This window comes from Camelus dromedarius, chromosome 9 (genome assembly GCF_036321535.1).
Source record: "Camelus dromedarius isolate mCamDro1 chromosome 9, mCamDro1.pat, whole genome shotgun sequence".
In the NCBI taxonomy this organism is placed as follows: Eukaryota; Metazoa; Chordata; class Mammalia; order Artiodactyla; family Camelidae; genus Camelus; species Camelus dromedarius.
The window spans coordinates 52,246,499-52,258,419 of NC_087444.1; the positions used below are offsets into that span (position 1 = coordinate 52,246,499).

Sequence of the window (11,921 nt, forward strand, 5' to 3'; positions counted from 1 at the left end):
CTTGTTGGGCCCTGCTCCACCACAGTCCTCTGTAGGACCCACTGCTCTGAACCTGACAGCAACCTTCCTCCTATGGCCCACAAACTGGCACCATCACCACTGCCAAATCCCCCGGCCTCATCACACCCAAATCCTTTCACTCAATCACACTCCAGTCTTAAACCTCAGGGCCTTTGCACACACTATTCCCATCTGGCAGGCATTAGCAGATTCTCTTTACTCAACCTCCATGTGAATTTGAATGCAGCTTTCTCCTTAAAACCTCCCTCTATATTAGAATCCCTTGTTATAACCCCACAGCTCTCTGCTCCTTCTCTGAGAACTCATGAAAACCAGGGACTATGTTTCTGTGTTAATTCTTTTTAATGTTTGTTTCTCCCAAATCTGACAGTGAGCTTCATGAGCACAGAAACTCCACCTGCCTTGCCCACTAGTGTCCCTCAGAGCCTGGAGCTGCGCCTGGTGTATGGCATGTGCTCAGAGAGGAGCTGGACGAGGGCGTATACCTGCCATCTCCCACCTGCCCCACATGTGTCTGAGACTTGTCTCAATCCTACTCAAGATCCAGGACACAGTCTGAGAACTGGGTCACTCATCAAACAAAAAATAAATGAAGCCCCAGTAAGAAATAATTTTAAAGATCATGATAAAAACACTTAAGAGCTCCAGGTGAGCTCTAAGACCCTGTGTGCGCATTTAATCCCTACTAGGGTCAGGGTGGCCCTGGAGCATAATGACATTTTTCAATTCCTCTATTTCTCTGGGCAGGTGCTCAGGCTGCCCGAGGCTTGGCTGACAGAGAGCACCACCCACCATTTTCCCAGTTAAGGGCCAGGACTGCACTGTCCATCCCCCCTACCTCCCCCCCCCCCCCCCCCCCGGCAATGGGCAGGAACCGGGAGTGACCTCTGGGGCAGGGCTTCTCCATATCTCTCAATGGGCTTTAGCACAAATGTCAACCTTCCTTGCAAGCCCAGGAGGTGGGTACAAAGTACTTTAGTTCAAGGATGAGGAAAGAGGCTCAGAGAGCACCTGCCTCGCCTGTCCTCCTGAGCTCCTCAGACAGAACCCAGTGCAGGTCCCCAAAACCCCGAAGGCCATCAGTTCTCTTGCTACAACACCTCCAGGGGAGCCTCACATGGACGTGGCCTCCCAACCCCATTCCCTCAGCCCTGGCTGACAAAGAGTTACACAAACTTGTTGGTGAGGCTTAGTACAAGGAACAGGGGGCCCCTACCCATTCCCCAGTCACATCAGACCTGCAGGAGCAACCCCCCTCCCCCACCGCTGGGCTGAGGGGCTTGGAGTCTCAGGCCCACGGCCATGGGTCTCTGAGAAGCGCCTCTGTCCTCTGGGCGGGGCAGAGGGTGCAGGAGGAAAGGAGCTTGGAGGCCAGGCCTCTGGGCTGCTGCGCTGCCCTCTGACAGCCTGTGGTTTAGGCCTTGCCACACAAGGTGCTGGCCCACACCCCATCCAGGCTGACAGGCAAAAAAGTAAAGGGCAGCTGGTCCCTTCCTAGAGGGACACCATGAAGGACACAGACTTGGACAGAGGGCTGGTAGGGTGCCCACAGCTAGGAAGGGCTCTCAATAAAGAGACAGAGCAGGACAGGGGGAAGGGAAAGGCAGGGAGGTGACAGAGAGGCCAAGTGTGGCTGGCTGATCCCCTGCTGCACAAGCCATGAGAATCCCTGTCCCACGTTCCGGAACATCCAGGCACGTGTACTAAAAAAGCCCTAAGAACAACTGTTTTCCTCAGGACAAGGGAAGCTGGATTCTTTGTGTAGGCAGAGGACAACGGAATGAGGCAAAAATAAACAGGAAAAAGAACATGAGATGAGAACAAAGAGCTAGAGGCCTGAGGCTGAAAATCCATCTCAGCAGAGAAGGGAGAGAGATTCATTTTCACATCAACAGGGGCCAAATTCCAGGCTTCGTCCCTGAGCCCTCTGGGCGTCGGCTCCGGGCACAAAGGACTGGAACACAGCAACGTGGTGGGTAGGCAGGACCATTAGAGCGAGGAAGCCACCAAAAGGGGCCCAGAGGCACCTTGCAGCACGTCCCTTCCACAACAACTGACTGCCACCTCCTGGGTGATTTGGGGACGTGTGTTTAGGCTGGATGAGGTCCAGCCCTGGGCTGACCTCCTGTTCTGAGGGAGGGCTCAGCTTCAAACTTGGCTCCCAGAGGTAAACCCCAAAGGCAGCCTCTGGCGCCTGAAGTGCCCCAGTCCACCAAAAGCTGCCATTCACCCCGTAAGCTCAGCAGACGGGAGGCTAACAGAGCACGGACTGTTCATCGACTCTGCACGTCAGCCACCCCCCACACACTTGCACACTCACTCACACACAGCCCTCCATTTGGGGCCAGGGTCCAGGCCCACACTGAGAACACACGGTCTTTTCAGGCCCGCGAGGACCTGGCAAGTTGGGACCTCACCCAGACTGTTTCCGCCACAAGCCTGTAGGATCCGACGGGCTCTTTTCTTAGCATCTTCTGGGAAGCTGGGGCTGTCCAACAGGTTTGGGTAGGTACAGAGTGCCATCACCTGGAGGAACAGAGGCATGGGCTGGGCTCCCAGCACCTGCCCCCCCGGAGCCCCAGGAGGGGCACAGAGGACACGGGGCAGGAGACCGTGAGAAGATGACAATTCTGAGGGACAGTGCCACACAGGCCTCTCCCAAGGACCCCGGTAGGAGGAGGACAGTGGGCTCTCTGCAGCAGAAGGGAGACAGTGAGAGGCAGGCTCCATGATGACCTGGGCCTGGGCCAAGGGTGGGCTGCCAGGAGAGGAAGCCAGGAAGAGCAAGGCTGCTACTCAGCCCCCGCTCCACCTCCTCCGTAAGGGACAGTGGCTCACGTACCCAAGGCCACAGAATCAGGGGTTCCTGAGCAGAGGGCCGAGGTTGGGCCCACCTGATAGTACGGCACAGACCCCTCCTTACTCCCAGCCTGAGCCCCCTCCCCCTTTCCTCACCATCACCCCTTTTCCTGGCCACAACTAAACACCGGGTCAGCATTCTCATCTCTGTAACAGAGAAATCACCCTAACCTCCTCACAAATTAAGAGGATTAAGTAAGGAAATGTTTGCAAAAGTGCCAGTAAACCCCAGCTCACCGGGCAAGTCTAAGCTGGAAGCTTAGGAGTGGAGCCAGGAGCACTGAGGAGAGCGGGGGCTCAGGGCTCTGACACCAGCTGAGTGATTTCAGATAGACGCCAGCTTCTCGGAGCCTGGTTCGTCTTCGTTTGTACCAAGGGCAGTGACCCAGCCTGCCCTCCTGCCAGGGGTGCTTGTGAAGATCAGAGGAGATGCATGAAGGCTGGAGGAGGCCAGCACCAGGTGGGAGAGGCTGAGCCTGCCATGGCTGGTGGCAGGGCTGGATTGGACTGTGTCAGCCAGCCAGAAAAGGCTGAGGCCACAGGACTGTGTTTATACCCAGAGCCCCAGGCATGTGTGGGGAACTTCTGTTCTCTCCTCTCCAAAGCTGCGTGCTTCCAGGATGAGCTTTCAGGACAACCAGGACACTCTGACCTCCTCCTGCCTCTACTTCCCCAGACCATTCTGTCTGGTCTGATCTGCTGCCTCATCCTGGGACCAGCCTGGGGCCTCTGACATACGTGGGGAGATGACACGCTCCTGAGGTCAGCAGCAGGGGCCACAGGTGGGAAGCACAGAAGACGTTCCTCAGGTCGTGGCTAGTCTCGGTTCTTTTCCTCCACACCCTGTGTGAATTCCCTGAGGGGCCCCAGGCTGAGGCCCCTGGTCTTGACACCCCTCTGCCCAGAGAACAGGGCAGGGTCGCCCCTCCTGCATGCCAGCCCCTACGGCAGGAGACGCAGGCAAAGAACAGAAGACTGGGGCCTCCAGCACTCAGCTTTCCTGACTGGGAACCTTACCCACACAAGGACCAAATCTTGTCCAAACAGGCCCCAGTTCTTCTCTGGGAAAAAGCTTTCTCCACATCTGGTCTCCAGCCTCTGTTCAGGAGTCCCCATGGCACTCTCCCACCTTGTCTTTTCCCCTCCAGCCCACCGATCCCACAATTTTGACCCATGCAGTATCCCTTGGCTGGTGCTCAAACTGAAATACTGAAACGTGCCTCTTGGCGGCCTTCACACTTAGCATCTCCCCAAGGTCCCCAGCAGTCCTCTGAGGCAGTGTTCTGGTGATCTCCACTTGCCTAAAGCCACTCAGCTGGTAAGCAGCAGAACCAACACTCAAACCCGAGGCATCTCACTTGGGAGGCCGCTTCTGGACCCCCAGACACCACCTCCCAGCCCACTGGGCCTCTACCTCTCCCACCTACTCTCTGATGCCCTCACCAACCCAGCTCTGAACTCAGCATCCAGGACCACGCACTGTGGAAGAGCATCCCTGGGAGCCTTGTACATTAGAGCAACCGCACGATGGGTTTAGGAATTTTAGACAAGCTGGGAAGGGAAGGAGACTGAGGGAGAGAACCAGGGGACATCAGCACTGGAGGGGGCTGCTACTTCAGTGGCACCGCCCTGTGGGATTCTGGTGCCTGCTGTGTCCTGAGGGGGCTGGACAGGCAAGGAGGCTGAGGTAACGGGCCTGGCTGGCTGGTTCCCTGCTCTCCTAGTGGCCTCTGCACTTGAAAGTCAGCTCACCTGTCGGAGGAAGGTGATTGGCTGCTGACCCATGGCATGGGCATCCCCGATGTTGGCACGAATGACCTCAGTGAATGGTTTTTTGATACCCTGGGAAGAAAAAAGGCAACAGGTGGTTACTTAGAGACTCTCAGACCCTGGATTCCAGAGGCCAAGCAGTGCTCCACAGGATATTAATAAGCTGCCCTATTCTGAGCCTTACCAGGTGTCGGGCACAGTGCCCAGCCCTTGACATGCCTGGTCCCATTTGACCTTCACAACCATCCCCATAAGGAAGAGTCAGTATCCATCCCATTTTACAGATGAGGAAATCAAGGCTTCAAAAGGTTAAGAAACTTGCCTGAGGCTACATAGTTGGTAAATACAAGTATTGGGATTTGAAGCTTAACTCCAAAATCACACTTCTTAAGCTCCACCATCTCCCACTTTCAGAAAAGGCTAGAGGAGCCCTCCTGGGTGGACAGAGTTCCGAGGCAGCTGCAGGTCCACGCTGACCCTGGGGCAGATGTGGTGGGAGGGAGGCAGGGGTGGGGCAGAAGAAGATGCCAAACACCAGGGAGAGGATCCCGCGACTGCCAGCTCCCCATCCCCAAGCAGAGACAGCCTAAGTGAACGGCCAGGGGCATGGCCAGGGGCACCGCAGCCTCCCTCCCCTTCGATCAGCAGAGACCTCTAGGGGTTGTGGTCTTCCAACCTTGGCTTTGCAGAATGAAGAATGTGGGCAGATTTTCACATCAGGATAAAAAGACTGGCTGAAGAGTAAAATTGAGGCCACTGCCTGAGCAACGTGTTTAGCACAAAGCAGAGATCGCAGAGAGAGGAGGAACTGAGAAGCTCGGACACAGGCTGCTGTAAAGGGCAAAATGCAGTTTGGATGGAGAATTGTGGGGACCTGGAACTGTGGCGATTCTACACAGCTCCCTGATAAATCCAGAATTAGCCACTGTAAGAGTTAGAATCAACAGTGGGTTCGGGGACCTCCCCGGGCAGCTGAAAGGATTATCTGAGACAAACAGTGTGAAAACACTTGGCAGAGTACAAATATCATCTTACAAAGCCTGACCAGGAACAAGGTTGCAAAGGTCATGATGGAGGAAGGAGGGGCAAAGAGGTGGCAACACCAAGAGGTGGCCTGCGTGGAATGCCTGGCCACCTTCCCGCCTCCTGCTGCCCTTTCCCCAAAGGCACCCTAAATACAAATTTTAAAGATACAATTCTATAGTTTTGACACTTGTCTCCATTTCACACAATGTGTGAATAAAACTTTAGAAAACATTTTTTCCTTTTTAAAATCAGTAATATACACTTTAAATCAAAACCAGCAGGTTTAAGGGATGAAAGCAGCTGCCAAACAGGTTTTCTGACCCTCGTTTGCTGACCCTAAGCCCCTTCTGTATAGATTCTCTAGCTGCTTCAGGAGCCAGGAGGCACAGTGGGCTGAGCAGGGCGCCCCAGAAACGGCCCTGGACCTTCATAACCAGGGCCTGATAAGTCTCCAAAAGCTATTTCTGGGGCTGGGGGGTGGGGAAGTCTCTTTAATTCCCTTGTGCCCCTTTTACCAAGTTCTTCAGGGCTGGCCAATATGGAAAGCGGCTTGGAGGGGCCAAGACAGGGGGTAAAGCACTGCCCACTGCCCAGGGAGAGGCCACGGGTGAGGGCAGGTAACCTGGAGACAGGCCCCTGGTGTGTGGCCTCAGGGCTCATCCTACAGGTGAGATGACCCAGGCCACTGAGTGCAAAGGGGCGGGCCTGACCCACCCCTTGGCACTGGCCTGGGCTCCTGGCACAGGACCCTCTGCCAGCCTGACTGAATCACCACGGCCCCCCCAGGCTGGCCAGTTGAACGCAGGTGATTTCCATGGTGTGGGCACAGCCCATTCTTCAGTAGGAGGCAAATCTGTCAAGGTCAAGGGCCAGGAACTACAACACACAGTTGCAGGCCCTCCGCCAGCCCAATGCAGGGAAAGAATAAGGCCTGGAACAGATTCCTGGATGTTCCTTTTCTGTGCCCTCCCCTTGCAGTCACTGATCAACCAATTCGGGGCTTGCCGACAAGGAGCCTAGAAATGCCAAGAATCTCCTTTCTGGGCTCTGGGGCACCCAGACCCAAGACACGTTCCTATGATGGATGAGCTGGGCAGTGGGAAACTGGCTTCTTCGAATGGGCGGGGGACCAGCCTGCCCAGCCAAGGGCCACCATACAAAGGAGACTCCTGTATCTAGGCACTCGAGGTCTATACCAGTTGGGAAACACCAAGGAGCCAGAGGCAGGCTCCTGCCCAGTGACTCATTCAGGCCTGGCAAGCACACCCAGTGGCGACCTCGCCTCCGGCCCCACCCCCAGGAGCCTGCCAGGTCAGCACGTAGCTTCCTAGTTGATTCCCAGCATTCTAGAGCCCACCTGTCTAACTCACCTGCACACACCCTGCCCAGATCTGCCTCCATGTAGGGTACTGAGATGAGACCCATCGCAGGGGGGCTCCCTTCTCACCATTCAGCTCAAGCAGGACCCAGGGAGCAGGCCCCCGGGATCTGCGGATGGCATATTTCAGAGGGTATTAGTGGGGAGAAGGAAAAAGGAGTTATCATTGTCCTTCCCAGCCCACAGGCCCAGCATTGGGACAACAGATGATTCCAACGTGAACAAGGCAGTTTCCTCAAGGGAGAGACGGCCCCTGTCATTTCATATGACCTGTGAGCAGGAAAGCTTGGTAGGACAGTTACTCCTTGGGACCCTCCCCCTCAACAAATACTTATGAATCATGCCCTGTGACAGAAGTGGGTAACACAGGAGAGGCCACCACTTCAGAGCCCAGGCTGGTGAAGAATAAGAAGTGGGCACAGAGAAGAGAGAGAGGGCATAGCAGGCCCCAGGCCAGGAAGGCCACATGAAAAGACACTGGGGCTGTGAGCAAGACGGAGGGGATGGTGGGGGGCCAGGCAGGAAGTCCTACAGAGAGCACCAGAAAGAGACTCCAGAGACAAACTCCAACTAGTCCCCACAGTGCCTGAAAACAGGTGCATTTCATAGCTGAGAAAACTGAGGCTAGACCCTGTGCTGACTATTACAACAAGCCACGCTGGAAGAAACTGAGCCAAAGCTATACACACCTATGATGAAGAGATTAGGTGGGAGCTCCAAGGGGTGACTTTCCTAGCCACGAAAGCAGGGGAGGCTGGATGTAGGCTCCTGAACTCTGGGGGTCTGGGTCAACCATAGAAATTGAGAATTGCAGGGCAGAAACAGGGATGAAAGTTGGATGAGCTCCAAATAGGATAACTGAAGACAGCAAGGCTAAGTCCCGGGCAGGAGACAGCAAACCCCAAAGAGTATGTTCCCAGACCCAGAGAGACTCAGGAGGAAGGCAAGGAAAGAGGGACCCTCGGAACTTCTCCCCAAGCTTCTCATTAGCTTGAAAACAAAGACTCTTAAGAGTCCTGTATGGCTTCTAGCTGTTCAAAGCATCATCACTAAGATCTCAAACTAGTCTTTAGAAGAAATAAATTGGCTCCATTTTGCAGAGGAATAACTGAGGCCAAGGTGAGCTGAACAACTTGTCTGAGGGCCACAGCACAAAGGGCCCAGGATGCAGGTCCTTGGCAACTCAGGCAGGGCGGGTGGGTGGAGGGTTCATCCAGATGGAAGCCTACACTACAAATTTCCTTATTTTAAAATAGCACCTACATTCTAAAGAAAATGACCAATGAGATTTCACCACCTGTGCTTGGCACATCCAGGGTTTCCAATCTTAGTTCTTAGCTAACTATAACCACGTGCTTGCCACAGCACCCTCCGTTTTAACCTGTGCTTAAATGCAGCACGCACTGCTGTTAACAGTATTCAGTTTTTCTGTTTGTGAATGCCTTGCCCTGAATCCGAGTACTTTTACAAATAGAAGCCATTTCTCTGTCTCCACTTATGCCAACCTCCTCCTCTGTCCCAATAAAGCAAGAAAAAAAGAAGTAGGTTGAGGAGGATCTGACAGATCTTTTCAAAACTCCTTCTAATGGCAGCTTATATTTAAGTGCTGCTCCCAATGAACACCAGGATTTGAAAAGCTGGTAGGTTCTCCCACTTGGAGCTGCTATTAGGAGAAACAGGGCCTCCCTGAGAGTACACAGACCAGGCTGGAGGAGAATGGCCCCTTTTCACGCCCACTTAGCCAACTGCTCCTCCTCCTTGAGGCTCTCCTGAGCATTCTCCTCCACTCCAATCACAGAAGCAAGACGGGTGGGACTTGCCCAGCAAGCCACCCCAAAGTCAAAAACCAGAGCCACGTGTCCAGCCAAACAGCGGGTATTGTTCTCAGAGCACCTGGCAAAATGATTCCCTAAGGCAGTTTAAATGCCTCCAGATAAATAAAGAGGCATGAAAGTCAGGGCAGGGAAAAACCCTGGGCCCACCTGGCCACTGAATCTCCTTTTCTAGACTAGGAAAACCAACCCCAAGTCACTGTTCCCCCTACCAGTCCCACCCATTTCTAACCAAATCAAACCCTTGAAAATAACATAAGTCCAGTTTTGAATACTAGAATTCAAAACAGAGGTAGAAAAACCAAAACTTTGCAAAGCCAAGTCAAAAAAAAAAAACCAAACAAACAAAAAACCAAAAAACAAGGACTGGGAAAAATACGGCTCTCTCAGAAGGGGCTATTTAAACTAGTAAATTGGAGAGGCTGTCTCCCAAGAATGAAAGGTTTAAGCAAGGCCACACTGGCCTGGCCGAGGCTACTATTTGCAGTACCTAGATTCAGGCAACTGAGACTCGGCAAAGTGAGAAGAGAACAAGAAGGGATGAGTTGGAATGAAAGCACGGGAGAAGGTAGGTGGACAGAAAGAACATCTCAACTTACTCAGGGGTAGGACATGGCAGTGCTGGGCATCTGTCCTAGAAATCACAGGGTGTTTCCAGCTCAAGTGACCAAGAAATTTGTCCACCTCAATCATGGAGCCATAGCTTGTTGGAAAACCTTCCTGGTTCCCCACTGCATACCAAACTTTGTACCATAAAGTCTGGAGCCCAGCACACAAGACTCCAGTCCACCTTTTCCATCTCATTCCTCTACCATATGCCTATGCCAGACAGTGCTCTCCCAACGGCATCAATCCCCTTCCCCAACTGCCCAGAACTTCCCAACCTTCTATCTTTGCTCACAGCCCACCTCCCACCTGGCATACTCTCACATTTTCTGTCTGCAAAAAACCAAAAAACAAAAAACAAAGACAGAAAAAAAAATAATACCCCACCAATCCTTAAAGAATTGGGGGAAGAGAGGCTCAGGCCCAGAGAACATCATGGCTTCAGTTCCCTGAAGGCAAAGACACTGTCCCGTTCTGTCCTAATCATCCTCGTATTTCGTGGATCTCATACTGTTTAACAAAAGGTAGAGATAATCCTTGAACTCCTACCAGCTCTGGAACCAGAGAAATCAGTTGTAAAGTGGTAACTGGAGACAGTTTAACCTCAGACTTAACAGGGAGACTGTTGTCTTAAGGAAGGCCAGCTCCAGTCTGCCAGGTACCAACAAGGAGCAGAGCAGCAAAAACTCGTCTTCTCTGCCTCTGGCCTGCCCTCGGGACAGGGAGGCACAGAAACCGAGCTGGCCTCCTGTGGGCCAAGCTTCAAACTTAGCTCTGCAAGGAGTCAGAGGGAAACACTGGACTCTGACTTGTCCACCTCACTGTTTTGAGTCAGCAGAACTGGGTGTCCCAACCTGGTCTCAGCAGGCCAGGCGCTCATCAAACCCCCAAAGTCCTGGTGTTAATGGGGGCCAAGCGTCGTGGTCCCACCATGGCTTCCTCCCATGCATTCAAGAGATATTAAGTAACCAACTCACCAAGAGGTCCAGTTCTGGTGCCTATGAGAGAGAGATCAAGAAACCCTCTCCCCTTCTGGGTTAGAACTATCTTGAGCAAGCAGCTGGGTGATCATTTCATCAGTTCTTAGAATTCTTAAGAATGTTTACTTATTTTACATTACCCTTCTTGACTCCACTTGCTGAATTCCACCCCAGTTAGAACTCGGGATCCCACAGGGGCATCTCTTCCACTCACCCCAGCCACTCTGGTTGTGCGTGGCACTTTACACGCAGTTGTGAACTCAAGTCAAGATCCCAGCCAGCTGGCCCCAAGAGTAAGAAAGCCCCAGGGCCAGCCTACCAAGACCCAAAAGGCCCGAGCCTCTGCTACCCACAAGGGGTAACTGTGTCCTCAGAGAACAAAACATGGCTGCCAGTCAAGGTTCCAGAGGGGGCCTAAAGGAAGGAATTGTGCGGGACCCTCCCCAACACCTCCATTTTTGTCAGGAAACCATTACTAGTAGAATGACCCAAAGGTCTCAGACAGAGAAAAGGCTAGGGGAGCAAACCTAGGTCTGCTCAGAGCCTTCCTCCCTTCTCCAGAACCTAACACGATCTCCTGCCCACCACTCCATCCAGAACCCCCATTCCACCGCTCCGCCATTTTACTTTCTTCAAAGCACTTATTCACTACCTGAAATTCCCGTTTATTTCCTTACTGCCTGTTGTTCCCCTCACCCACACCCACACCCACACCCCCACCCACCAATGGGTCTTGGTTCCATGCGGGTAGGACAGCCACACAGCAGGCAGTGCCTGGCACTAAGGACCGCTCAGTTACAATTGCTGAATTCAATTCAACAAGTGAACCGTATCTGAGGGCCTTACTTTGTGCCAGGTGCCGGGCACTAGTGGGTGAAGGGATGGGGGGAGGGCACTCACTTGCTTTAGCCAAGGTTGGCGGAAAGGAGTTGGCCACGCGGGTGGGAGTAAGTCCAAGCAGGAGGTCCCCAACTAGGGACAGCTGGTACTCTTCCCCTACTAGTGCTCCCTGGCCTTCCCCGGCCCTCCCTTCCCACGGGCCCCGTCGCCCGCGCTCACCCGCTGCAGTTCGAGCTCGATTTCGCCAGCCTTGAGCACGATGGGTCCCCGCACCGCGTACTCCACCGCCTTCACCTGCGGGTTCATGGACTCCAGCGTAAGGATGCGCTCCCGCCGGCTCCGTTCGGGCCGCACCTTGAGCACCGCCGAGGCCTCGGCAGCCGCACTGCTCTGACTACGGCCCCAGGGGCCTGGGGGCCGGGGGCAGCAGCCCCGCCGAACTAGCGCCGCCGCCCGTTGCATCGCGCGCCCGCCCAGAGAAACCTTGGCACAAAAAGGGAAAGAGAACAAACACGTCGCGCACAGCCCAAGACGGGCACCCGTACCCCCGCCCCCAAGCCCAGCCAAAGGCTCTTTCAGCGAGACGAGCCAGCGGCTCCGGGGTCGAGT

The 11,921-nt window shown here is 54.0% G+C and overlaps 1 protein-coding gene across 1 annotated transcript in view; it reads right to left on the reverse strand.

The window, feature by feature from the left end:
- GPT2 (glutamic--pyruvic transaminase 2) overlaps positions 1–11,921 on the reverse strand; it is a 32,447-nt gene that overhangs the window by 20,314 nt on the left and 212 nt on the right. The window contains exons 2-4 of the mRNA XM_031458519.2: positions 11,532–11,795; positions 4,633–4,722; positions 2,439–2,547 (exon numbers count right to left, since the gene is read on the reverse strand). Coding sequence (XP_031314379.2) covers positions 2,439–2,547; positions 4,633–4,722; positions 11,532–11,774 — 442 coding nt within the window. The 5' untranslated portion in view covers positions 11,775–11,795. The remainder of the gene's footprint in view (positions 1–2,438; positions 2,548–4,632; positions 4,723–11,531; positions 11,796–11,921) is intronic.